The sequence below is a fragment of the Schistocerca cancellata genome, chromosome 1 (assembly GCF_023864275.1).
Source record: "Schistocerca cancellata isolate TAMUIC-IGC-003103 chromosome 1, iqSchCanc2.1, whole genome shotgun sequence".
Classification (NCBI taxonomy): Eukaryota; Metazoa; Arthropoda; class Insecta; order Orthoptera; family Acrididae; genus Schistocerca; species Schistocerca cancellata.
Window position 1 is genome coordinate 868182748 of NC_064626.1, and position 27986 is coordinate 868210733.

Here is a 27986-nt window from a genome sequence, read left to right on the forward strand (position 1 = left end):
TAGAGGTATGAGATGGAATAATCACATATGTTCAGTTGTTGGTAAGGCATGTGGTGACTTTGGTTTATTGGTAGAATACTGGGAAAGTGCAGCCAATCTATGAAGGAGATTGCTTAAAAATAACTTAAGTGTGTGGGACCTGTACCAGATAGGACTAACAGACAATATTGAATGTATACAGAGAAGGCCAGCATGAATGGTCATAGGTTTATGTACTGTGTGGGAGGGTGTTAAAGTGACCCTAGAAGATAGAAGTAAACTATTCTGAGAAAGTCTGTCAACAAAGTTTCAGGAACCAGCTTTAAATGATTATTCTAGGAATATATTACAGCCCCCTATGTATCGCTCACATAGGGATTAGAGTAAAAGATTAGAATAATTACTGCAAACACAGAGGCATTCAAACAATCATTATTCCCACGCTCCATACGTGAATGGAATAGGAGGAAACCCCAAAAACTGGTACAACGGGATGTAGCCTCTGCCATGCACCTCACAGTATTTGCAGATGTAGAAGATTGTATGGCTGATCTCAGGCAACAATAATAAATTTTTAATTACAAATTCTTTAACCGTACCTTCATTGTCAATTAGTTTTGCCCTTAATGTACGTTTCCCCACAGCTTTCTGTTTTTCTGCCATCAGTTAAAGTTATGTTTTCAACTAAAATATTCTTATAAACAGCTGAAAAATAATTTTCATGTGGTTGACCAGGAAGCACAATTCTCTCCACTTAGTTTCTCAATGCTGTGTTTGTTCCCGTAATCTCTACACAGTTCACAAATTGTCTAAGTGTTGTTAAAAGAACAAATTTTCTGTCATTGGAATTCACAAATGCAGCTCAGCCTTAGTTAATGTTTTCCAGATGCATTCCTCAAAAGTACCTGGTCAGTATTGGCAAATGTTTTGTTTATGCCATGCAGGTGAGTTCTAGAAGAGCTAATTGACACTAATGCCATTTTCTATCTTTTTATCATCACTCCTGGGCCCATAACTATTCTTGGAGTAGAGTATACAGTCACATTAGGTAATAAGACTGACTGAAAGAAGAAAAGTAGCATAGACCACCAAAACAGAGAAACTAACTATACTTTTAACAACCTACATCAAATACAAACATCAGAAGGGCCCCTATGGATTACATAACAGTAAAATACAACACTGGCACTTTGTAAGCCATATCCTTTTTAGACTGATTCCACTATCCCAGTACCCTAACAATGAACTGATGACTGCCACCTACTTTATCTATGTAACCAAACTATTTCGTATTTCCACAGATTGGTACACCTAGAAATTAGTACCTGTTGACTGATTCCAATTGATATTGTAGTTGTAAGGTATCACATTTTTGTATTTTGTGAAATGTACAATTTCACATTTCTGAACATTTAAAGCAGGTGGCCAATATTTGCACCACTTTAAAATATTATCAGAATCTGACTTTTCAGGTGTAACTTCATTATACATAACTGCATCATTTGCAAATTCTGAAGTTAATGTTAACACTGTCTATCACACCATTAATATAAAATATGAACAGGAATGGACCTGCATTCTTCCCTGTGGCATGCCTGAAGTTATTTCACCATCTGTCAATTATTCTAAATCACAGATAACATGCTGCATTGTCCCTACCAAGAAATACTCAATCATCATAAATTTCATTTGACATCCCAAATTATCATACTTTTGTTAATAAGAGTTGTCATGATATTGCATGATATTGGGTCAGGCACTTTTCGGAAGCCAAGAAATACTTCACCCTTCTGATTGCCATGATCCAGGACTTTCAGAATGCCATATAAGAAAAGTGAATGTGAGATTTTGTACGACAGATGTTCTAGGAAATACATGCTGCTTGAGATGGAGGAGTTCATTCTGTTCAAGATACATCATAAAATATGTGTCAAAATGTGTTCTAAGCTTATGCTGCAGATGGATGATAATGATACTGAATTAGTACTGTGGATCATTTCTGCTACCCTTCTTGTAGTCAAGATTGTCTTGTGCTTCTTCCAGTTCCTGGGCACAATTTTTTTATTTGTGGATCCTATAGTATATTACATATAAAAGAGGGCTGAATCAGTTGTAAATTGTGTGTAGATTTACATAGTAGATCCATCAGGCCCTTGAGCTTTATTTAATTTGGGTGATTTTAGTTGTTTCTCACTGCCACTAACACTAATATCTGTATCATTCATCTTCACATCAGTGCAAGAATTAAACTGAGGCAGAACTCTTGAATCTCCCTCTATAAAGAAAAATTTAAGATTTTAGTAGAGAATTTCTTATTTTGCTTTGATACCCTCGATTCTAGTTCCTGTATCATCCTTAATTCCTTGATTTGTATTTCAGTTAAAAAATTATATAAGATGTTTTGTTTTATTACAGTTGTCTTCGCCGCAAATTGCCTGACACTTAAACATTAGATGTCTATAATATGTTGCCAACTACTCTTGAACTTAAATGCCAATATATAATGAAACAACAAGCACTTAATCTGGTTTCAGGCACTCTGTGCTCTTCTTCAGAGAATTATTGTATTATTTGTGAGAGTCAACCATAAGATGCATAAGCAAAATGCCATGGTCATCTGGTTCATCATGAATTACATGACCATGGAATAGGTTGCTTATTATTTTGTTTTACATGACTACAGTTGGTGAGGATGAATACAATATTAAATGTCAATTATTATTTTTTATTGCTTCCATTCTATTTTTCTCATTTGTCTAGTATGTCTCATCTAGCCTTTTCTTTTCTGTGGAGTACTTTGATAGGTTTCATATTTCTGGAATTACTTCCCTAATGGCAATAAGAGGCAATGTTTCATTCTCACTCATAGTTACTTTATTGTAATATTATTTTATTTGGACCATTACATATTTTTCATCTATGCTACTACAATCCAAAATATAAAAAGGGTTAATGGGTCTCTTAAACTGCAGAAGTTCTGTTAACATCTATGTTATCATTAAACTAGAAAAGTTTTCTTTCTACACAAAATACTTTTACAAAAATGAAATTTTATAAGTGATAAAGAAATGAAGGATGCAGTTCAAGCAAAACTTACCTATAAAAGAATGTTTTTCCATTTTTACCCCATACCATGGCTGCATCTAAATGTGTAAGAGATGCAGGTAAGCCAAGTGCTGTAATGGGCTGAGGGCTTCCTTCAATGAATGTTTCACCATTGAACACCCAAAATTTATTTCCTATGACAAAGTTAAGTATTGGTATTACATATTGTTTGTATCATTTCAAATCAACTGTTAAATTATTCTTTTTAGATGCCAAACTGCTTAGCTGTCTGGTGGTATAAATGTGCAGGGCATTAAAAAAAAAAGCGTTCCATATTTTGAGAGGTGGTAGTATGCACTGAAACAAGACAAAAATGTTAAGTAAACCTGGGCTCTAAAATGCATACCTTAAGAGCTATGAGCACTCGTTCATCTTTGCTGCTGTGAAACACTTCTCCTCTTCTGCAACCTGTTTGCTATTGTTAGTGCCATACTGAAGACAGGTAACAAATGAGGGCACATTCCTCTGTTACTATCCATGGTTACAGCATGCAGTAAAAATTTGTTAGTGTAGCCCACAGATTAGTTATAATGGAACCATTTCCCATTTTGATACATTTGTGAAGTGCTTTTACATTGCAGTTTTATTTTGGCACTTACCAGCTTAATGGAAGCATATTATCCACATAGGAAATGACTTTCTGTTATGGACTGGCAAATGGAAGCAACCATCGAGACCTTGTCCTGTATGCTGAAAATTCATCTGCATAATTATTCAGCAATCTTTTTCACAAAGTATGTGATTCCCTATGACAATGGATGAAAGCATGCCTAACTATGAATGGACACCATACTAGGCACTTTCTTTAGTGATGGCCTTCAAGTGCAGATCATATGCAGTATTAAGCTGATTACATTAGAAGCTCTACTCTTTCACATTAATGGAATAATGTGTTCTCATTTGTTTACTCATTTTTTACTTTATTCTTTAGGTTCTTAAAAATAGAAAAGAGCTTGCAGTAGAAAATATTTGTTTCACAGTAGTGAAGATGAACAAGTACTCATAGCTCTTAAGGTATGCACTTTACAGGCTATGCTTATAGGACATTTTTGTCTTATTTTTGTCCATACTACCACCTCTTAAAATATGGAACACTTTTTTTTAACACCCTGTATAAAGCTTACTGCAAATTCAGTGAACATTATATTTAAGGTTTAAAATCTTTTACTTAATTAAGAAAGTTTCAGTATTTAATGGTAACTTGAATTTCATGTAGAATCATAGATACTCTCCTTTATCTTTCCATTTACACAGTCTTCCCCAATGTTTTTGCACTATTACAAAAAATGGTTCAAATGGCTCTAAGCACTATGGGACTTAGCATCTGAGGTCATCAGTCCCCTAGACTTAGAAGTACTTAAACCTAACTAACCTAAGGACATCACACACACCTTGCCCGAGGCAGGATTCAAACCTGCGAGTGTAGCAGCAGTGTGGTTCCAGATTGAAGCACCTAGAACTGCTTGGCCACAACTGCCAGTACAATATTACATTACAGAGTTTGACCTGACAGGCAGCTTTTTGCAGGGACACTTATAAGTGATAGGAGTGGCATTAAATCTAAAGAGACAGAACTTTATGCTGAAAAAGATTTTGGATATTGTATGTGGCAGATGTGGCACTATCATTACAAGCATCTACAGGTATTGAACAACTGCCTTTACATTACTTTTACATAATATAAAACTTTATGCAAATGAATTAAGAAAAAATGAGCATTACAAAAAGATAACACATTGCCTGATTAAAATATGTGCAGTACAAATAACAAAATGATAAAAGTAACAATTAGTGAAATGACAATGTTTCTGTATTCAGTAACAGAATCTGAAATGAGAAATGCTACTATTAAGTTACAAAATAAAAAGTGTAGTGGTGTTGGTAGAATTCCAAACAAGGTAATCAAACAATAGTTACACTACTACAGATTCTTAGCTTATTCACATCATTAATACTTCTTTCTGGACAGAATCGATTTCATAAAAACTAAAACTATCCACAACAAAGACACACTCTACAAAAGCATAGCACATATGTCCTAAATAGTTATACACCAGTGTCACTATTGACAGGTCTCTCTATATTTGTCAAATGAGCTATTTATTAAAAGCTAGCTGATTTTCTGAATAAAAATAGAAAGTAACTAATGCTCAGCATGGATCTAGGAAGGACAGATCAACAGAAGCAGCAGCTAGGCATGAACTAAGCTTAGACTTATCCAAGGTGTCTGATCTAATCAACCATCCATTTCTGCTAATGGAAATAGACTGTGATGGAATAAGGGATTGTTGTACAGTTGCTTCAAGTGCTAGCTCTCTGATAGACAATGGAGAGTATAAATATGTTATGAAGGCAAGGAATGTGTTTTAAAAAAAGCTACGGGCTTCCTCAGAGTTCCATGAGAAATTCGTTATTCCTGGCATAAATAAATAAAAACTTTTTATGGGCTATCTAAAGGAAATCTTCTTAGTCAAACCACTAGCCTGCTTCAGGGTCATTGACAATATCTTCAGGGTCTGGACCCAGGACCAAAACACAATATCCTCATTCATTCACATTCTCAAGGACTGTTCTCCCCTCTGTGTCTAATCATCCTCCACAGCATGGTATGCCGGCTTTCTTTATGATGACCTCCACCTCTCTGATGGGCCCAGTCAAAGCTCCATCCATACCAAGCCCACTACACATACACAGTATTTGCGTTCCAAACTAAGACATCTCTCCCATACAGTCTAGCCATCTGTAGATGATGCACCTGCAGTGTTGAGCAATCTATATGTTGCCCCAAATCTCTAAATTCTCTCTCCCCCCACTGCCCCCCAATGAACCAGCTGTAAAGGAGTATCCCCTCATCGCCCAAAAGCACCCCTGACAGGAACAATTTATTCATATCCCTCTGCCAGCCTTCAACTGCTTATCATCACACACAGAAATGAGGAACATTTTACTCACAATCCTTACCATCTCTCCCAAAGTGATACACCACCTCCTAATCAATCTATGAAATATCCTAGTCCATCTTTAAGCTACATCTTCTCCCAAATTATTGCCACATGGGTCACAATATGCAGATGACCTAGGTGCAAGACCTAACTGATACACTCACACAGTACATACCACCATTCCTGTAACACGCATATCCCTTCATATAAGAAGCAGCACCAAATTTGAATGCACTCATATCACATACCAGCTCTGCTACAACTTCTGCACATCATTTCATGTGGACACCCAAACTGCAGTCCAGAGTAGTATTGACTATCCAATGGTGGAACAGACTGCTTCATAATTTACACCATATACTACTATGCCATATGTTGCTAAACACCAGCTTCCCTGAATTACATAAATGGGAATTGTTACATAACTTTCAATCTAGTAATTCTTCTCTCCTCAATATAGACTAAAGTCTAACCCACACTCGTCTCCACCTCTGCCCCTGTCTTAACTCATCCTTTGCAGTTGTACACTCTTCTCCACAGTCTATGTCTTCCTCAGTTCTTTTTCCACTTTCAATCCAAGACCGCACACCATTGTGCATGCACACAACTCCTCTATCTTCCTCAACTCTACCTCCCACTCCACCTCTCATTTCTGCCCTCACCCTATGCATGGAATAAGAAAAAGTTGCACAGAGTGAGATCAGATGAGTAAGGTTCATGGGGCAGCCATTTTTGGCCAAAAACTAACAGAAATGGCTGTGTCTCCAAATGCATTGTCATGGTGGAGGAACCAGTCTCCTATCTGCCCCAAATCGGATCTTTTTTTATGAACACTGTTGTGCAATCTTTTTAAAACTTCCAAATAAAAGGTCTGATTGATAGTCAGACCTGGGGGAACACACTTTGAATGAACTGTGAGCACAAGCTCTCAAATTCTCAAATTTTTTAAATAGTTTCATTGATTCAGCCAGTTGATGGATGCCCAGAACAAGGTCTGTCATCAATCAAAATGTCACCATTTTTAAATTGAGGAAACCACTTGTACACTTGTGGTTTTCCCTTAGTGTCATCTTGGTAAACTGTTTTCAACATTAAAGCAGTTTCAGCAGCATTTTTACTGAGTAAATTGGATAGATAAAAAACCTACTCACCAGCAGCAGTTTTTGTTGTTTTATATGACTGTGTGTGTGTGTGTGTGTGTGTGTGTGTGTGTGTGTGTGTGTGTGAGAGAGAGAGAGAGAGAGAGAGAGAGAGAGAGAGAGAGAAACTGGATAAAAAGATAAAATTAAGTCTGTAACACAAATAAAATGATAGTAGATGGTGCATGTAACCAAGTAAGTTGATGGCAGATGGACAATGGAAGTTCCATGTTGGATTTCGTGGGATAAGTAAAGACTGAGATGATGACTGTTTGCACAGTGGTTGGAAGACATTAGAAACTGTATTCAGGAACAACATAGATGTGTATAGCTAGAAACTGTCTAAAAGTGTAGAGGAAGCCATAGTTCAGCAGTGGATGTCTAAGGGTTGATGGTGGTGGACAGAAACTCCATTCTCACAACATTATATTTGGACTCACAGGCCCAGTCTGTAAATCATCCTGTTTACCAACAGCAAAGCAGAACAGTTCTATTTGCTTTGCAGAGAATAATAATAATGAATTCTTGCTTCATCCACCAGATAATAGTTTAACGCCAACACCTCCTAAATTTGATTTCTACCAGTGCCACTTTAGTTGTGCTTTTGTAGGAGGTTGTTAGAAACATTTTACAAAACCAAGTTGAACCACTGCTGTCTTTGTAAAACATTTATCATGGCAATGCATTACTTTATGTTGCTGACAGTGATATCCAATATATACAGAAAAAAAATACAGAAAATGTGGCACAATTTTCACACAGCAAATATATGTGACAAACTCAATGTCCACAGAGCATTAAACTCTAACCTTCCTTTCTTTTTCATACAGCTCAGAAATTTTCCTCATATAAGTTGCTTTATTTCCTTGTCACAATTGAGAATCAGATGGACAACATTTTGAGCCATCTGCATCTACTTCTACATCAATACTCTGCAAACCACTGTGATGTTTATTGCAGAGTGTACTTTTCATTGCTTTACCCTTCCATAAGAAGATGAAAGGAGAAAATACAAAAATGCCTCAAATTAAGCAAGTGGAAGGGAGCACAAACATCTGAAAAAACAAGATTGACAGAAAAAGCAAAATGGCCAATCACGAATGGTCAAAGGACAAATGCAAGGATTCGGAAGCATATTTCACTAGAGGATAGATAGATACCACCTACAGAAAAATTAAAGTCACATTTGGAGGAAAGAGAAGTGCCCTATGGATGTCAAGAGCTCAGATATAAAACCAGTCCTAAGTAAAGAACGGAAAGCCAAAAGGTGGAAGGAGCATATAGAGGGGCTATACAATGAAGATGAACTTGAAGGTAACATTATAGAAATGGAAGAGGATGTAGATGAAGACAAGGTAGGACATGTGATACTGCAAGAAGAATTTGACAGAGAACTGACAGAACTAAGTCAAAACAAGACCCCAGGAGTTGACAATATTCATCAGAACTACTGATAGCCTTGGGAGAGCCAGCCATGACTAAACTGTTCCATCTGATGTGCAAGATGCATAAAACAGGAAAAATACCCTTAGACTTCAAGAATAATGTAATAATTCCAATTCCAAAGAAATGAGGTGCTGACAGGTGTGAATATTACCAAACTATTAGTTTAATAAGTCTTCGTTGCAAAATACTACCATGAATTCCTTACAGAAGAATGGAAAAACTAACAGACATCAACACTAGAGAAGATCAGTTTGGCTTGCAGAGATGTAGGATCATGCGAGGCAATACTGACCCTACACCTTCTCTCAGAAGATAGGTTAAGGAAATATGTGCCTATGTTTATAGCATTTGTAGACTTTGAGAAAGCTTTTGATGTTTTGAATGGAATACTCTTTTTAAAATTCTGAAGATAGCAGGGGTAAAACACAGGGAGTGAAAAATTATTTACACCTTGTACAGAAACCAGACAGCAGTTATAAGAGTTGAGGGGCATGAAAGGGAAGCATTGGTTGAGAAGGGAGTCAGACAGTTGTATAAACTATCCCCAATGTTATTTAATCTGTACATTGAGCAAGCAGTGAAGGAAACCAAAGAAAAATTTGGGTTAGAGGAATAAATAAAATTTATGAGGTTTGCTGGTGACATTGTAATTCTTTCAGAGACAGAAAGGGACTTGGAAGAGTAATTGAACAGAATGTACAGTGTCTTGAAAGAAGGATATAAGATGAACACCAATAATAGCAAAACAAGGATAATGGAATGTAGCCAAATTAAATCAGATGATGCTGAGTGAATTAGATTAGAAAATGGGACACTTAAAGTAGTACATGAGTATTTTTATTTGGGCAATGAAATACTCGATTATGACAAAAGTAGAGAGGATCTAAAATGTAGATTGGCAATGACAAGAAAAGTGTTTCTGAAGAACATAAATTTTTTAATGTTGAATGTTGATTTAAGTGTTAGGAAATCTTTTCTGGAAGTATTTGTATGCAGTGTAGCCTTGGTTGGAAGTGAAACATGGATGATCAATGGGTTATTAAGAAGAGAATAGAAGTTTTTGAAGTGTGGTGCTACAGAAGAATGTTGAAGATTAGATGGGTACCTATATCACATAACTAATGGGGAGTTACTGAACAGAAATGGTGAGAAAAGAAATGTTTGGCACAATCTGACTAGAAGAAGCAATTGATTGATAGGACACACTCTGAGACAAGCGATCATCAATGTACATGGATTGGATAAAAATTAGTGGCAAGACTGATATAATTCATACCAGACTTTACTGACAAACATTCACTGTATTGCATGTCCTCAATATAATAGCCTTGCATCTTGATCATCATCCCCCTCACAGATGGAAGGCATTGTACACTATCAGGCCATTTGTTGATGTCTTGCAAGGACTGCCCTATGTCATGGATGACATCTTCTCTTGTGTTGTAGCATATTCCATGAAAATGTTCCTTTATTTTGGTGAGTGGGTCATAATTGCAAGGACTCATATCAGGTGAATACTGTGCTCGTTCCAATAACTTGCACCTCCATGCATGCAGGAGCCCCTGCTTGGAGTTCACTGTGTGGCATCATGCATTGTCATGAAGGATTACTTACTTTTCCATGTCCAAAAACCAGGTCACAAATTTTCAGCCCAGTATAGGGCCACATCCAAGGCTTTTTTCTTGTCTGGGCATAAATCATCAGGGTTGCACCTATAAGGGCAGTTTGGGCAGTTGAGCAGATGCTCCATATCCTGTACAGCACCACAGTCACACTAATCATCCGTGGTTCCCAGACCCCAACTAATCATATTTGTCTTCACCGAGGCCACACCGTCCTTATTTGGTCCAGCATTCTCCATGTCCTCCAGTTTGTGCTGAACCCTCTGGGCAATTCCTGTGCAGGTGGGTAAGCTAGTGGTTCTTCTATTATCATGGCTAAGAACCTTTTACGGGATTTCAGTCGCCCAGGTTTACATTTACTGCCAAAAAGGGGATGCCAATTGTCAATAGTTTGTCTGAGCTTCTCTGTGAATTCATGTGATATTCTCCGAGAGTTGGGATTCACAAATCTGGCAGCTCTATATAGTTTTGGTAGAGAAGTAGGTTTCATGAAGGATGGTGGGATGCATTGCCAGAAGATGCCATCACTTTCTTCTTGGCACGGGACAAAGGTGATGTTCCAAGAAATTGCAGTAGTAGGCTGAAGTGACCACCTGCCCCTGTGGTACAATGTGATGCAGGATTAACCCACAGATATCACTTTGGTACCATCTGGTTCATGGTGCGCATTCTATGAACGAGGAGAAGCTGGATTTTTCCATTCCCAGACCTGGTCTTGATTTACATCCCTGTCATCCCAAAACACTATCACGCATCTTGCCACTATACAATATGGCAATGCTGCATCATCACACACCTCATGCATTCCCTGAAAACATTGTTGTGCACTCCTACCATATGCCACTTTAATCTTGATCCACACATGTATTTTGTATTTCCTAACACATTGTTAGGGTACTTGAACTGTCCTACAGCTGTTTCAGACAGTACACACTCGAACTGACACAAACCCAGCTGTTGCCATTCACTCTACTATTACAGCTGACCTTCTGCTATCAGCTACAGACAGCACATATGCCACTGGACACACATCCCACATAAAGCTGGAACCTGTCTAAATTTTTAAAAAAAGGGCGGGGGGGGGTTAATTGACATGTTTTGATCCACAGGCCCAAAGTATGCTGTTATTATTAATGAAACTTCCTGGCAGATTAAAACTGTGTGCCCGACCGAGACTCGAACTCGGCACCTTTGCCTTTTGTGGGCAAGTGCCCAATTGCCCGCGAAAGGCAAAGGTCCCGAGTTCGAGTCTCAGTCGGGCACACAGTTTTAATCTGCCAGGAAGTTTCATATCAGCGCACACTCCGCTGCAGAGTGAAAATCTCATTCTGTTATTATTAATACTGATTCTGTTCTACTGTGAAGTTCAGAGTTTCCTCCAGTTCAGAGAGCAGTGGTGTGGATCTGATGTTATGGGGTGTTGTCAGTATTTTTTATCAACCACTAGTAATATTGGAGGGAAGTTTGGGGGGTGGGGGGGCTTCGGGGGGGGGGGGGGGGGAAATCATCAAAGGAGACCAACAGATGAATACAGTAAGCAGGTTCAGAAGGATGTAAGTTGCAGTAGTTATTCAGAGATGAAGAGGCCTGCACAGGATAGGGTAGCACGGAAAGCTGCATCACACCAGTGAGACTGAAGACCACAACAACAAGAAGGCATTCTGCAAAAATAGCAGATGTAATGCAAGAGCAATATTTGAAAATTGATTCCATTACATCTTCTAGGGCAATAGAAAGGAAACTATACTGAAGTACTTTTAAAATTCCTACATAAAGCTAGACCCTGTCTACATTGTTTTGGGATAAAGTGGCTCTCAGCCCTATTCTAGGAATAAATTTCTTAAAAAAAAAGAGGGGGTAAGCTGACATGTGTTCATCCACAGGCCCAAGATATTCTGTTCTACTGTGGATTTCAGAGTTTCCTTCAGTTCACAGAGCAGTGGTGTGGATCTGATGGCACTCATCTACTAAGTATGGACAACAGATGTGGGCTGGTGCTGTCTGCTGTCAGGTGATCAGACAGAGGCTTTCAAGCAGTCAACAAGGAGAAAATGCTGTGAGGTATCTATGACTTTGATTGAAAGTAATTTCAATTTGGTGATATTTCAATCAGTGTTCATCTGTAAGATGTTATATACAGAGTGGAGCTTGTGTAAACTTTATGTTGATAATGGTAATAATTAATGAATGTAAACTTCTAAACTGGGAATTATAGCTCTAAAGTACTATGCAAAACTGGAACCAAAGCAGCAGGAAATGCAATTAATCACACACTGAAACATATATAAAGTAATACTTTTGACAGACAGTGTAACTTCCTCTTTTCTCAATTATCCATAGATTCTCAATTAAAAAAAAAAAAAAAATGCAGGGAACCTGAGATGGCTCAAGGAATGTAATTTTGAAGAGGAGCAGCTATAGTAAACTGTTGCTTGAAACCACAGTACCTACAATAGCTTGTCAGTAGCTCTCTGCTTATTTAATAATATCAAGGGCATTACTTATATTCTACCAGTACTAAAAATGGATGCAGATGGACATCTCACCCAATGCACACATTAGTGGTGCTTGCATATCAGGTGCTAGTTCTGTGGTTATACCAGCCATTCACTGTCCAACTACTTCTCAGATGTAGGTAATTAGCTATGTAATGTGAAACTGAAGGCATCTATTTCATGGCACATTATCTCATCTGCTAATAAAGGAGGTTTGAAATACCAGGAACAAGAAAACTTATAAAAGATGTTAAAGAAAATTCTTATAAATATTTTTTCTATGTTCATACTGCCTGTGGTTATTGGCAACCTATCAAACACATAAGCTTCAGTGTACGGATAAAGAGGTAACGCACAACATAAATGTAGGTTTGTGGATTGTTGTAGTGGGAACAAGGGAAATGAACAATGAATGAGGATATGGCTTTGTTAGGGGATAGGGACTATTAAGCAAGAGCCCTACTAAGAGATTAACATATTCTTACAGAATGAATGAATGTAAAAGGACAAAGAGATGTTTTGAAATTCATAAAAAATACAAAAGTATTTTGAAATACTACTCTTAGGCATGTTTTATAACAGTGATGCATGTGCATTGTTTGCTATATACCTGTGAAGAAAACTATGCTGCTGTCTGTATCCCTCTGATACACAGCATCTATTTTTGTAACAGTGTTTGGGAATCTCCAGAACATATGCCGAAAATTCACAGGATATCCTGGCTGAATTAAACCTCGACCTGACATTCTCCACATCATCTGAAAATAAGGTAATTTTTAGTCCAACCGCAAAGAAAAGCAAATTTCAAAATTAAACCAACTAAAATAAAAGCAGGGAGAACTGTCACATGAGTATTAGTATTTCTATATGAAGGCGGAATATCCCGCTTTTATTTATTTTTTAATCACTACAAAAATGGAAAATCCTGGTTGGAATATAAGATACAGAGTGAGTAAAGACAGTCACTCACAATGTACTAAATGCAGTGAGCAGTGGATAATACAGAAACAAGAAACTGAGTATTCTCACTCAGCTTTCAAATTAATGTTCATCTTCAGAGTCACTGTTCTCACATTCTGGCCTGGAGAGTACAGCTTTGTGCATGTCCAAACCACTGCTCATTTTTTTGCTACAACTGTGTCTACTCATTCGATTGCTTATTTTAATGTATCAATAATTGAAGAATTAAGTAACTCATCATTTATTCTGAAATATCTTCAGTATGTATACATCTGCAGCTGTAACAGTTTGCTGTTGGTACTTTCTAAAATAATGACAACAATTGTTACATGATTTATCAGAAACCAAGTGTAAAATAAGTTTAAGAAAGGCTTGAAATGGTTATGAGAAGGCGAAAGGGAGATAAAAAACAAAAAGAAAAGTTAAAAATTAACTCCATAAAATAAGACAGCCAATAATCAGAATTGTAAAGGCAGTAGAGGGGAAATATGTGAAGAACAAGGGAAAAAAGGAGACAGAAAAGGCAACAAGTCAAAATGTGACAGGTAATTGGTGTTACAATGATACAACCACATAATAAATACTGTGAAAATATGCTACTGCCTCTTCATTAGCTGCATTTTTTTACAACCAGAATATTATTGTAAATGTAGGAGTAGCTCATAGAATAATATATGTTGCAGGTGTAGTTTATTTGCATAAGTATCCGAAAGATCAATTACCGAGTATTTAACACACTCTCTTGGTTACAATAAACAAACAATGGTTCACATTTGCAAATGAAATTACATATTTCAAAACCAGTCATGTTCTAAGAAAAGAGTAAATGGATTGCTCTTGTTCTTCAGTTGGATGTGGCTTACATGGGTGATCATTTATTTATTTTTAGTTTATGTTTAGTCTTTGTTATTTCAATTCCATGTAGCTCATTATTAATAGTCAAAATTTTAACCCTGGTTGTGTTTAGTTCTTACTTTATCTTTCACTGTATTTGTATGTCTATGATGTTGTGTTGTTTTGAGAGCTACTTGCAGTAGTTCACTAATGAATGTGATGTGACACTCATTTAAGAATATAGGACAAGGAAGTATGCCAGTCATCATGTGAAGTTCTGTTAGTAAAATGTTTGGAAGTTTACTTAAGATATATGAGGCAATAATAATTAAAAACTAGGTTTACAATAACAGAAAATGAAAAACTTTGTTTAAAGGAAAAACAAGGTATATTAGCAGAAGAGTTATATAAATATACATTGCTCTAAGTTTTCTTACCTCTCCCTTAAAGAAGAAGAGTTCACCTCTAAGAACTGATACTGCATCATAGTTACCAAGGCAAGGATCAGATTTGTCAAGTGGAGCCTCAGTTGTCTGATGTCGTTCATGCTCACGATGCTCATCAACAGTCTCATAATCATCTTCAAATGTCACACCAGTACTGGTGGGATAATCTGGCTGCCTTGGCTGTGGTTTACCTGCTGTGGGAGTTACAGGATGATGAGTTTCATCATCTCCTTCAGAACTATTTTCATCTGTGCTTGGCACATCTGGGACGTGGTTGCTATCCTCATCTCTGTCCTGAGTTTCACTGTCACTGTCATCAGTACCACTAGGTACAACCCCAGGATTAATTTCATTGTCATCTTCCAGACTACGAGAAACTGCAACACATAACAATAATTTTTTAGGGTCTTACTTGTAAGTTAATACTAAACAATGTGATTTGTTGCACGTACTGCAAACTGTAGGAAGGATCAGCATACACATTCAATATTTTCTGTAGAATTTATCCAAGGGAATGTAATGAACAGTACTAAATATTTTAAAAAAGTGGCATAAACAGCCTTCCTGTGTTAATTTATTGCTACAGAAACATGAGCACTAAGTTTGCTTATGCTATAACATCAAGTACAGTTGCTGCTTATGATTTACAGGATACAGAATAGCTAATGTTGAAACCATACAAAACAATGGAAAATCCAGAACAGAATGATGGCAATATTATCAGAAGAATGGAATGCTATTCACCACACAGTGGAGATGTTGAGTCGCATACAGGAACAATGAAAGGTCTACTAGACAAATAAGTTTTCAACCAAAAGACCTTCTTCTGAATTAGACAACATACACATACACACATTCATACAAATGCAACTCACACATGACCACTGTCTCTGGCTGCTGAGGCCGGACTGTGAGCAACAGTGTATGATGGGAGAAGCAATCTGAGTGGTGGGGTAAGGAGGAGGTGGGGTGAGGAGGGATAGTAAGGTATGGATGGGGGGACTGTAAAGTGCTACTTGCAGGAGTATACAGGGATGATGTGGAGAGAGGGCAGGGCAGGTGGGTGCAGTCGGGAGCATAGATGGAGGGTGGAGAGTGGGGCGGAAGGCAGGAAAGGGGAGAATTAAAAATACTTTTGGTGTGTTGGAGGAATAGAAGACTGTGCAGTGTTGGAGTGTGAATAGGGAAGGGATAGGTGGGTGAAGGACAGTGACTAACAAAGGTTGAGACCAGGAGGGCTACAGGAATGTAGGAAATGTTGTTGTTGTTGTTGTTGTTGTTGTTGTGGTCTTCGGTCCTGAGACTGGTTTGATGCAGCCCTCCATGATACTGTATCCTGTGCAAGCTTCTTCATCTCCCAGTACCTACTGCAACCTACATCCTTCTGAATCTGCTTAGTGTATTCATCTCTTGGTCTCGCTCTACGATTTTTACTCTCCACGCTGCCCCCCAATACTAAATTGGTGATCCCTTGATGCCTCAGACACGTCCTACCAACCGATCCCTTCTTCTAGTCAAGTTGTGCCACAAACTTCTCTTCTCCCCAATCCTATTCAGTACTTCCTCATTAGTTATGTGATCTACCCATCTAATCTTAAGCATTCTTCTGTAGCACCACATTTCGAAAGCTTCTATTCTCTTCTTGTCCAAACTATTTATTGTCCATGTTTCACTTCTATACATGGCTACACTCCATACAAATACTTTCAGAAACGTCTTCCTGACACTTAAATCTATACTCAATGTTAACAAATTTCTCTTCTTCAGAAATGCTTTCCTTGCCATTGCCAGTCTACATTTTATATCCTCTCTACTTCAACCATCATCAGTTATTTTGCTCCCCAAATAGCAAAACTCCTTTACTACTTTAAGTGTCTCATTTCCTAATCTAATTCCTTCAGCATCACCTGACTTAATTCGACTACATTCGATTAACCTTGTTTTGCTTTTGTTGATGTTCATCTCATACCCTCCTTTCAAGAGACTGTCCATTCCATTCAATTGCTCTTCCAAGTCCTTTGCTGTCTCTGACAGAACTACAATGTCATCGGCAAACCTCAAAGTTTTTATTTCTTCTCCATGGATTTTAATACCTACTCTGAATTTTTCTTTTGTTTCTTTCACTGCTTGCTCAATATACAGATTGAATAACATCGGGGAGAGGCTACAATCCTGTCTCACTGCCTTCACAACCACTGCTTCCCTTTCATGCCCCTCGACTCGTATAACTGCCATCTGGTTTCTGTACAAATTGTAAATAGCTTTTCGCTCCCTGTATTTTACCCCTGCCACCTTCAGAATTTGAAAGACAGTATTCCAGTAAACATTGTCAAAAGCTTTCTCTAAGTCTACAAATGCTAGAAACGTAGGTTTGCCTTTCCTTAATCTAGCTTCTAAGATAAGTCGTAGGGTCAGTATTGCCTCACGTGTTCCAACATTTCTACGGAATCCAAAGTGATCTTGCCCGAGGTCGGCTTCTACTAGTTTTTCCATTCGTCTGTAAAGAATTCACGTAAGTATTTTGCACCCGTGACTTATTAAACTGATAGTTTGGTAATTTTCACATCTGTCAACACCTGCTTTCTTTGGGATTGGAATTATTATATTCTTCTTGAAGTCTGAGGATATTTCGCCTGTCTCATACATCTTGCTCACCAGATGGTAGGGTTTTGTCAGGACTGGCTCTCCCAAGGCTGTCAGTAGTTCTAATGGAATGTTGTCTATTCCCGGGGCCTTGTTTCAACTCAGGTCTTTCAGTGCTCTGTCAAACTCTTCACGCAGTATCATATCTCCCAATTCATCTTCATCTACATCCTCTTCCATTTCCATAATATTGTCCTCAAGTACATCGCCCTTGTATAGACCCTCTATATACTCCTTCCACCTTTCTGCTTTCCCTTCTTTGCTTAGAACTGGGTTTCCATCTGAGCTCTTGATATTCTTACAAGTGGTTCTCTTTTCTCCAAAGCTCTCTTTAATTTTCCTGTAGGCAGTATCTATCTTACCCCTAGTGAGATAAGCCTCTACATCCTTACACTTGTCCTCTAGCCATCCCTACTTAGCCATTTTGCACTTCCTGTCAATCTCATTTTTGAGACGTTTGTATTCATTTTTGCCTCCTTCATTTACTGAATTTTTATGTTTTCTCCTTTCATCAATTAAATTCAATATTTCTTCTGTTACCCAAGGATTTCTACTAGCCCTCGTCTTTTTACCTACTTGATCCTCTGCTGCCTTCACTACTTCATCCCTCAAAGCTACCCATTCTTCTTCTGCTGTATTTCTTTCCCCCATTCCTGTCAATTGTTCCCTTATGCTCTCCCTGAAACTCTGTACAACCTCTGGTTCTTTCAGTTTATCCAGGTCCCATCTCCTTAAATTCCCACCTTTTTGCAGTTTCTTCAGTTTTAATCTACAGTTCATAACCAATAGATTGTGGTCAGAGTCCACATCTGCCCCTGGAAATGTCTTACAATTTAAAACCTGGTTCCTAAATCTCTGTCTTACCATTATATAATCTATCTGAATCCTATCAGTATCTCCAGGCTTCTTCCATGTATACAACCTTCTTTTTTGACTCTTGAACCAAGTGTTAGCTATTATTAAGTTGTGCTCTGTGCAAAATTCTACCAGACGGCTTCCTCTTTCATTTCTTAGCCCCAATCCGTATTCACCTACTACGTTTCCTTCTCTCCATTTTCCTACACTCGAATTCCAGTCACCCATGACTATTAAATTTTCGTCTCCCTTCACAATCTGAATAATTTCTTTTATTTCATCATACATTTCTTCAATTTCTTCGCCCTCTGCAGAGCTAGTCGGCATATAAACTTGTACTACTGTGGTAGGCGTGGGCTTCATATCTATCTTGGCCACAATAATGCGTTCACTATGCTGTTTGTAGTAGCTTACCTGCATTCCTATTTTCCTATTCATTATTAAACCTACTCCTGCATTACCCCTATTTGATTTTGTGTTTATAACACTGTAGTCACCTGACCAGAAGTCTTGTTCCTCCTGCCACCGAACTTCACTAATTCCCACTATGTAGGATATATTGCAGTGAAAGTTCCCATCTGTTGTTGGCAGGAAGGATCAAGATGGAACAGACTGTGAAGCATTCACTGAAATGAAGAATGTTGTGTTGAGCAGCATGCTCAACAATTGGTTGCTCCAGCTGTTTCTTAGCCACAGTTTGCTGGTGGCCATTGTGTGGATAAACAGCTTGTTGGTTGTCATGCCCATGTAGAATGCAGCAGAGAGGTTGCAGCTTAGCTTGTAGATCACATGGCTGGTTTACAGGTAGCCCTGCCCTTGATGGGATAGGTGATGCTTGTGACCGGACTGGAGTTGGCGGTGGGGTAAGTATGGCTGGGACATGTCTTGCCTCTATATCTGTTATGGGAATATGAGCCATGAGGCAAGGGGTTCGGAGGAGGGGTGGTCATGCCCTGAAATGAGTAATGTCATACCCATTATCGTTCCCACTCTTCTCATAGGGGTATTCTGCCACCTACCAGCCCTACACAATATCCCAATCCATCCCTACTCAAGCCTTGCTCCCAATACCTTGCCTCAGGGCTCATATCCTTGTAACAGACCCAGTTGCAAGGCCTGTCACATGCATTTGTCCACCATGACCTACTCCAGTCTGGTAACAAGTGTCACCTATCCCATCAAATTTTAATAAATCTTTATCCTGCAACGGTTTTGGCTGTCATCATTTATCATGAAGAATTTCAACAGTTGCTGTTTCAGCCATGTTTAAAATCTTGTAACTTGCGTCTACTGTGCTGCATTCTACATGGGCATGATAATCAACAAACTGTCTGTCTGCATGAATGGCCACTGACAAACTGTGGCCAAGAAACAACTGGACCACCCTGTTGGTGAGCACACTGCCCAATGCAACATTCTTCATTTCAATGACTGCTTCACAGCCTGTGCCAACTTGATCCTTCCTACCAACACCAGCTTTTCAGAATTGCGCAAGTGAGAACTCTCTGTACAATATATCCTACATTCCTCATAACCCTCCTGGCTTCAACCCTTGTTAGCCACTGTCTTTCATCTGCATATCCCCTTTCCTGTTCACCCTCCAGCACTACACAAGACTTCTATTCCACCAATTGTCTTTTGACTTACTCTCCTTTTCTGCTGCTCCCTCCCCACCACTCCATCTACCCTCACAACTGCACCTAGCTGCCTTACCCTCACCCCCCCCCCCCATTATCCTCCTGCTCTTCATGCTCCCACAAGCACCACTTTGCCATACCCCACCCCTCCTCTGCCATTCCTCCTCCTCCCCACAACATCCTCCTCCTTACCCCCATTGCCCAGATTGTTTCTCCCACCATGCGCAGTTGCTCACAGTCTCACCATGGCAGCCAGAAACATTGGTCATGTGTGTGAGAGTTAAATTTGTGAGAATGGGTGTGTGCTGTCTAATTCAGAAGAAGATATTTTAGCTAAAAGCTTACTTGTCTAGCAGTCTTTTTGTAGTGCCTGTCTGCGACTCAGCATATCCACTATGTGGTGAGTAGCAGTCTACCCTTTTCATAATACTATCATACTTTACTTCAAAGTTCCTATTCTCATTATACTTGTATGGCAAATGCTACTTAACCTGATCTCAGTATCTGTTTCAGTGTTAGTCACATAGGCTAGATACAGAACACATCTTTCAATGAGAGCTGTTAGTAGACTAATATTTAGTTAACTACATAATTTTTCTCATTCTTTGTTCTTGTCATTTTCCACACTCTATCTCACTCCCCTCCCTCAATCCACTCTTTCCCTTCTACACAGCTCCCAATTCCACATCTGACAGCCTTGTCCTGCTGCCATCTAGCCCCTGCATGTTCCACCAGACAGCGATCTTCTCTCCCTCAACTCGTACCCTGCTATCCAACCCTCTTCCTTGCCCCATTCTGGATTACTGCTTTAGTTTATTGCATTCTGACCACAGCAGCTGGAGATAGCAGTCATGTGTGCATAAGGTGTGCCTGCTTGTATGAATGTGTGTGTGTGCTTCCTTTTCTGAAGAAGGCTTTGGACAAAAGCTCAATGTGTAACAGTCTTTTTGTTTCACCTGTCTGCAGTTAAAAACCTTTACAGTGAGTAGCAATCTATTCTTTTATATAATATTTATAATTTTTACAAGTTATGAACACAGGTGTATCTCATGAAATAAGTATCATTAAATAAATATTGTGAAAATTAACAAGAGCAGAAATTGTTGGAATGTATTGACAGATGGTTGACAGTGTGAAGACTGCTTACATTTTTTTCATGTAAAATGTTTACAACCAGTTAATTTAGTTCACTCAAGGCATGTCCCCATGGGATGGTAGGTCCACAACTGTTCAGTACTGAGAAAATTGGAAACTACTTTTATTTTGTCCCTCTCAGTTGCATTGATATATAATTCAGTTCTACTGGTTACTGGTTTCAGGCTGACATACTCATTTTCAAACCATGCACCTTGACATTAATCATAATTATTCTTAAAATAATGTGCCAAAGGCATAGAAATGTATACTACCTGCACCCTAGTTGTGTCAATCAGTAGCAATGGACACATGGGCTAGGATCAATGTGGGTACTTGTTGCCCACAATATAGTTGGCTGTGCCTTTGGCACCATCTTGTATGAATAATTATGGTTAATAGCAAAGTGATTGGTTAGAAACTGTTAACCTCTACAGCTGAATTTTATATCAGTGCAACTGAGAAGGATGAATTAAAAAAGTAAAAAGTTATCCAATTTTCTTAGTTAATTTAGCTTATGTATATGGTTATCATTTGCTATTTGATCAAATTCTGTTTCTCACTTACATAAGTGACTTACCAAAGCCACTGGAAAACACCCAAAAAACTGTATGGTTTTGTGATGATAAATGTATCTTAATAAAAGGTGCAAATACATACATACCAGACACTTACAAGATAATAGTGGAAGAGGCTTGTAACAACTTCACAGAGAACAGTGTAACACTTAATGAAAGTCTGTGAGACAAATTTCTAGGCATCCTGAAGGATACATACTGAGGTGGCACCCACACATAGATAAGTTAATCACAAAGCTAAGTTCTCCCTGTTTTGCATGTTGAAATCTGTGGGGATATCAGCCTCCATGTGACATCCGAACGTCTCTGGCCAGCAAGAGTGGAGGATCTTTGGAGAGAGGGAGAAGGAAGGCAGTGCTTTCTTGATGAATGTTTGACGTAGATCTGTTATACAGTTGCTCTTCTGAATAAAGCGTGTTACATTGACCATGCCACATATTATCATAAGCTGTTCCTTCTGCATTCTAGACCTTGCTTCCTACATTGGTGACCCCACATCTATTGTGAAATGTGTCTTAAATTTTCCACTCTACCTTAACCTGGTCTGGTGTATTATGTCACAACAATGTGGTCCTTACATAACACATCACCCATCATGTCAACCCTATTTACAGTACCAACAGGACTACAGTGCAGGATGTGCAGTGTCATCATTGTGTAAATACAGTGGTGAAAACCAAGTGCATTGACAATTCGCACCTCATACCTACGGACAGACAACACCAGTCTAACCATGCTTCAACAGTGGTGAACAAAACAAATCTGATTGTGTGCTTTGTGGAGAATGCTACCATAGACAGTGCTCTTAACCAGCAAAGATTGCAACATAATCATAATGCCACTTTTGTGTCTTCTATGCCTTCTGCACCATGAAACAGATATGAGCAACCACTTACCACATCATCACAACCAGTGTTGTATCACAAACAACTGGCAGCCATCTTACTTATCACACCAAACACACTGGTACATTTATTCTTAACCTCTACTGGTGACACCTTTCTCATACACCCACAGTGTGGTCTTCTCTCATGAATGCCTTAGCAGGCAATAATAAACAAGGCACAAAGAAAGTTGTGTCATCTGTCAAGATGACAGAAGCATGCCACAGGAGATAGTACTGTCTAGCACAAGCTGTTACTTTGATACACCCTAACACTGAAGCACAGGTCACCCTCATGACTGTTGTGAGCAAGGTGACCAATTGGGTGCCCCAACTGCTTTGGTTCTTCTCAAGGAAACTACCCCCTCTCAGAAAAGTGGTCAGCTTTCCACAGTGAGCTTATTGTGGTACATATGGTGGTCAAGAACTTCCATGAGGATACTGAAGGCTGTCAAGTGACCAAGTACACAGATCATAAACCTCTGATGGATGCTATCAGGAGTCCATTTCAGGACGCTAGTCTATGACAGATCAGACATTTAGACCTTATAGCACAATATACCACAAGCATACATCACATCCTTGATGTGGACAATATAATTATGAAATGCGTTTCAAGAATCGGCAGAATTTCTCTCCAATACAACTATGAGCATATGGCAGCTGAACAAATGAATGACCTCCTCAACAACCACGACACGAACCTTTGCATCAAATGTTGGCCTCTTCCCATGACTCACACAATCCTGCTCTGTGACATTTGCAAAATGGGTCATGACCACTAGTGCCTCTTATGCTGTGTGTGAAATATTTGAGCAGTTACACAAACTGAATCACCTGAGCACCAAGGCAGATGGATTCATAGGGGTGAACATCAAATGAGAGTGTGGCTGCTGGGCACCAAGCAGTCTTACATGCCAATTTAGTAAGACAGGCCATCATGTTCAGCCTCAACTTGGACACTCCCCCATTCCAAAGCTCAGTTCTGGCCTGTCTACCTTGAGATCATTGAACCCCTCTCAGAGTTGGAAAGATTTTGATACCTCCTATCCATGACTGACATGGTATCACAATGGGTAGAAGCATTGCCCATGCATGGCATCACAACCAAAACAACCACAACTGTTTGTCGAGAAGTAGACCACCTCCTTCGACACACCACAAATGGTTACCACTAATCACAGCTGTCAGTTTTAATTGGTCCTCTTCAATGCCCTTTGTCACCTCTGTGGGATCACCCACATGTGAACCACCACATACCACCCACAGAGTAACAGCCTGATTGAGAGATGGCACAGGACCATGCAGGTGGCCCTGATGTGCTGTAGTAGTTCCTGGACTGAGACACTCCCATTAATCCTGTTCAGCATACATTCAGCATACAAAGATGACATACAGGTGTCTCTGGCTGAGGTGGTCTATGGTGAACTGCCTGTCCTGCCTGCATACTTCATCCAGCCTATGACTGACACAAAACAGGTAGACTTACTAACAGTAGAGCATCATGTTCAGGATCATATTCAGAACATACACATTCTATGTCCCTCAATTAATTGGACCCTAAAAGTGTTTATACGCAAGAACCTCACCTCTTGTGACTTAGTCATATTGTGAGATGACAGCATATGATTAGCTTTGCAGCTCCTTTATTCAGATCCATACAGGGTGCTCAAAGTGGTTCACAGACATTTGACATTCTAGTGTGTGGCAAACCTATGCACTTGTACTTGACGTGAGTTAGCCAGGACTTTGGTGAGCATCCACTGCCTCCTCCTCCTCCTCCTCCATTCATTGCACCATCTGAGTCACAATATGGCCATCTCAGGCTCCGTCTGCAACATCTGGCACAGAACCAGCCCTAAGCACATCACATACCACCACAAGAAATGATCTGGTCATGCCCTGTGCAGCGCCAACCATAGCACAACTGGTCACATGCATCTGTGCATGCCAACATGTTGTGACCACCACATCCCACAGTACTCTATACTTCTGGTGGAGGACTTTGTAGGAATACTGATCTCCCTGACACCCAAACATCTCTGGCCAGTGGGAATGGAAGATCTTTGGAGAGAGGGAAAAGAAAGACAGATCATTTTTAAAGTCCATTCTGTATATACCTGTTTTATAGTTACTCTTCTGAATAAAGTGAGTTACATTAAGCGTGTCACATATTATTGGGAGCTGTTTCTACAGCATCATGAAGCTTGCTTCCTACAAATTACTTCCACTGTGCTAATCTACAGACAGGATTTATAGCTTAGTTTTAATATTTTCATTCATTACTATCATATGACTTAATTTCCTCGAGCATGCAGTAAGAATATTACATAAAGCTGATACCAGAAACCTGTTCAGGGACCTTGGGATTTTTACATTGTGTGCCAATATATTTATTCCTTCATGGCAATTATTATTAATAATTTTAATGAATTTAGGATGAATTGTGCATTTCATAACCACAAAATTAGAAATGAGAATAAATTGCAGTTGCACTGTGCTCCTGTCTTTGGTTCAAGTAAGTTTTACATTCTCATGCAAAACTCTTTGATATGTTGTTGGCACATATCAAGCAGGAAATTGTAAATCCCAAAATATTCAAAACTAAATAAAAAAATTAACTAAGTAGCCATTCCATCTATAATTTATTAAAACATTTGTATGTAAATTTTCATTTAATACCAAACAGTATACAGACAGCTGATAGTGTTCTGTCTAAGGAATGTAGAGATGCTTAATTGGATATATTAGGCAAATATGAACAACAGATTTGGGTGCAATGACATAAACAAAAAAATATTGCTGAAAGTGTCAAAGTTTTCATAACAATGTTATGTTTCACCAGGAAAAGTGTCAGAAACAATGTGTTTTATTAATGAGCAAGCAACATCTCAGTGTGTTTGAAGATGCCTATCAACCTGTGGCTTGATTTCAATACTGAAAAATAGATGGATGAAGATGGATGCTGTAATAATCATGCAAATAATATAATAATGGGTAACTAAGAAAATGGATAAAATGCATCATGTTAATACATCATGTCCAACGACTGAGAAAACCGTATGATCAATCTTGGTAACTAGTTGACAATCAAGATTTCACTATGTTAGTCATGTTAAAGAAATGTTGTCTGAATAGCACAATTAAACCAATAAGCTTTATGGGCAGGTGTTGATTTTATTACTCTTCTCTTCAGTTTACATACTAATCTCAATGTTTACGAGTGAGGAGAAACAGTGTTTCAGGCACTGAACTTACTCACTCGGGGAGCAGGTCTCAAAGTCACATACACAAATTTAAATTTAAATCTTTTGTGGTTTCCCTAAATTGATTATTATGGCAGCATGATTCATTTATTCGTGTGCAGTTTCCTTCCTTGATACTCATTCTGTTGGAGCTTGTGGTCTATCACCAGTCATCTCATCATTGATGGGACATAATGTTCTAATGTTCCTATCAGTTCCTCTAACCAGCATCAGATGTGTCAGTGGATTCCATTACTATGATAATTCTAACAGTTATTAAAAAACCAAAATAGCTGTAATGGTCTGTTGTTTTTAGAATTACTTCCTTCATTGTCAGGTGTTCTTATTTCTGAACTTTTATTTAAAACTATAATTGAGCTCTATGGCTGCCAAATATGATACAGTTAAAAAGTTCATTACAGTATGAAAATGTGATTACTACTGTTCAGAAACTCTGTGCTCTTATTCATAAAAAATATTTTCATATTTCCTTATAGTACTATTCATTAAAAGAATAATGTGGTAATCATTATTCAGATTTTGTCTGAAGTCTGAAAACTTACTGTATAGGTCATACATAGCAAGAATATCATCATAACCAAGCTGAAATGATTCCTGAAAGCCTTTGTAGTATGGAAACATAATCGAGGAGGGCACATCAGAGTGAGCCAATCCCAGGCTATGACCAAGCTCATGTACAGCAACTGTGAAGAAATCCACTCCTGAAAAATAAAGGATATATATTATTTTGAAAAGTTTTCAATTAAAACAGAGTATGAAATTCCTATTAAGGGTGTTTCTGTACTGTTCATATGTATCGATATGTAGTATGTGTTATTGAGAACTATGTACTAATAAATATGTGGCTAAGAAAGAAAATTGTTACAGATTATGAAACTACCAAAGAATGATAATTTCAATAGAGGTGTGAGTTGTCTTACAACTTTAAATGAACCTTATATACCACCTGAGAAGATGTAATTAGTCTGGATAAGACATTTCTTCTGCATCTATACAGGAAATATTAAGAGAAAATGTTTATTATTCAGGTTTTGATTAGTTTACTATAAATACTACAGTTGCTTGCAAAACTGCAATGGATTCATGCATATCTAGAGAACTCTTGCATAAATGTTATCTCACAGCCTGCATAGCACCACTAGTGAAATTTATAGAGAAAATGAAGTGTACTCTTATTATCTCATCAGAGAATGTTGTTGCTCTTCATGGAAATGATATACCAGAGATGTATATGGGTATCTGATAACATAACTGTCATTTGCCATCGGTTTCAGAAGGAGCACTGTGTTTTTCTACAATACAGAGAGTTTAAGTGCCACATGGTTTGTGGAAGAATAATTTTATATTATTTATGAGCTGCTTTTGATTAAAGGGTAGTCTTATGTTACCCAAAAAACTTCTGTCACTACTCACTAGCATGCCAGTGAATGTCACAATAATAAAACACAAAATGTGAATAACACCACTAAAGAGGATGAATGCATTAAAAAACTTGGAGTATAGCTTCAAGTATGTGTTGAATGCGTCAGGTGACAGAGCATGTATAAAAATCTGAAGAAGGAAATTTGAATTTCTTGAGGAACTTAAATAATGTACTTAACTTTACAAAGCTATGCTATAAATAAGTATTAAAAAATAAAAGAGAAAATTTGTGAATTTATGTGATCTTACCATCATCATAAGGTCCTTCTAACTTTACTTTCCAGTTTTCATCTTCATCGAAATGGACATCTCCACCATACTGATCCATTTCATATGGATAATAGGCATGAGCCAGTATGCTGCCTGGCCCATCAAAAGGAAATCTATAATTAAAAGAAATTTTAATTTTTAAGTACTGCTAAACAATAAAAAATTTAATGAAATCATTCTAAGCCCAAAATTACTTCCATCTGAATAAAGATACACCATAAATTACTATGTCAGTAGTGTGAACAGTGACCCATTATTTGTTCACTTTATCCTTAGCTGTGGGCCCCCTAGCTCAAAACCAATGGAAGACATAGGCGTTCAAGCACCCTG

The 27986-nt window shown here is 38.3% G+C and overlaps 1 protein-coding gene across 2 annotated transcripts in view; it reads right to left on the reverse strand.

The window, feature by feature from the left end:
* Positions 1-27986, reverse strand: part of LOC126189817 (matrix metalloproteinase-2-like) — a 121117-nt gene that overhangs the window by 30944 nt on the left and 62187 nt on the right. For both annotated transcript variants that reach the window (XM_049930973.1, XM_049930972.1), the window contains exons 5-9: positions 27636-27769; positions 26507-26665; positions 14960-15345; positions 13339-13486; positions 3077-3218 (exon numbers count right to left, since the gene is read on the reverse strand). In XM_049930973.1, coding sequence (XP_049786930.1) covers positions 3077-3218; positions 13339-13486; positions 14960-15345; positions 26507-26665; positions 27636-27769 — 969 coding nt within the window. The remainder of the gene's footprint in view (positions 1-3076; positions 3219-13338; positions 13487-14959; positions 15346-26506; positions 26666-27635; positions 27770-27986) is intronic.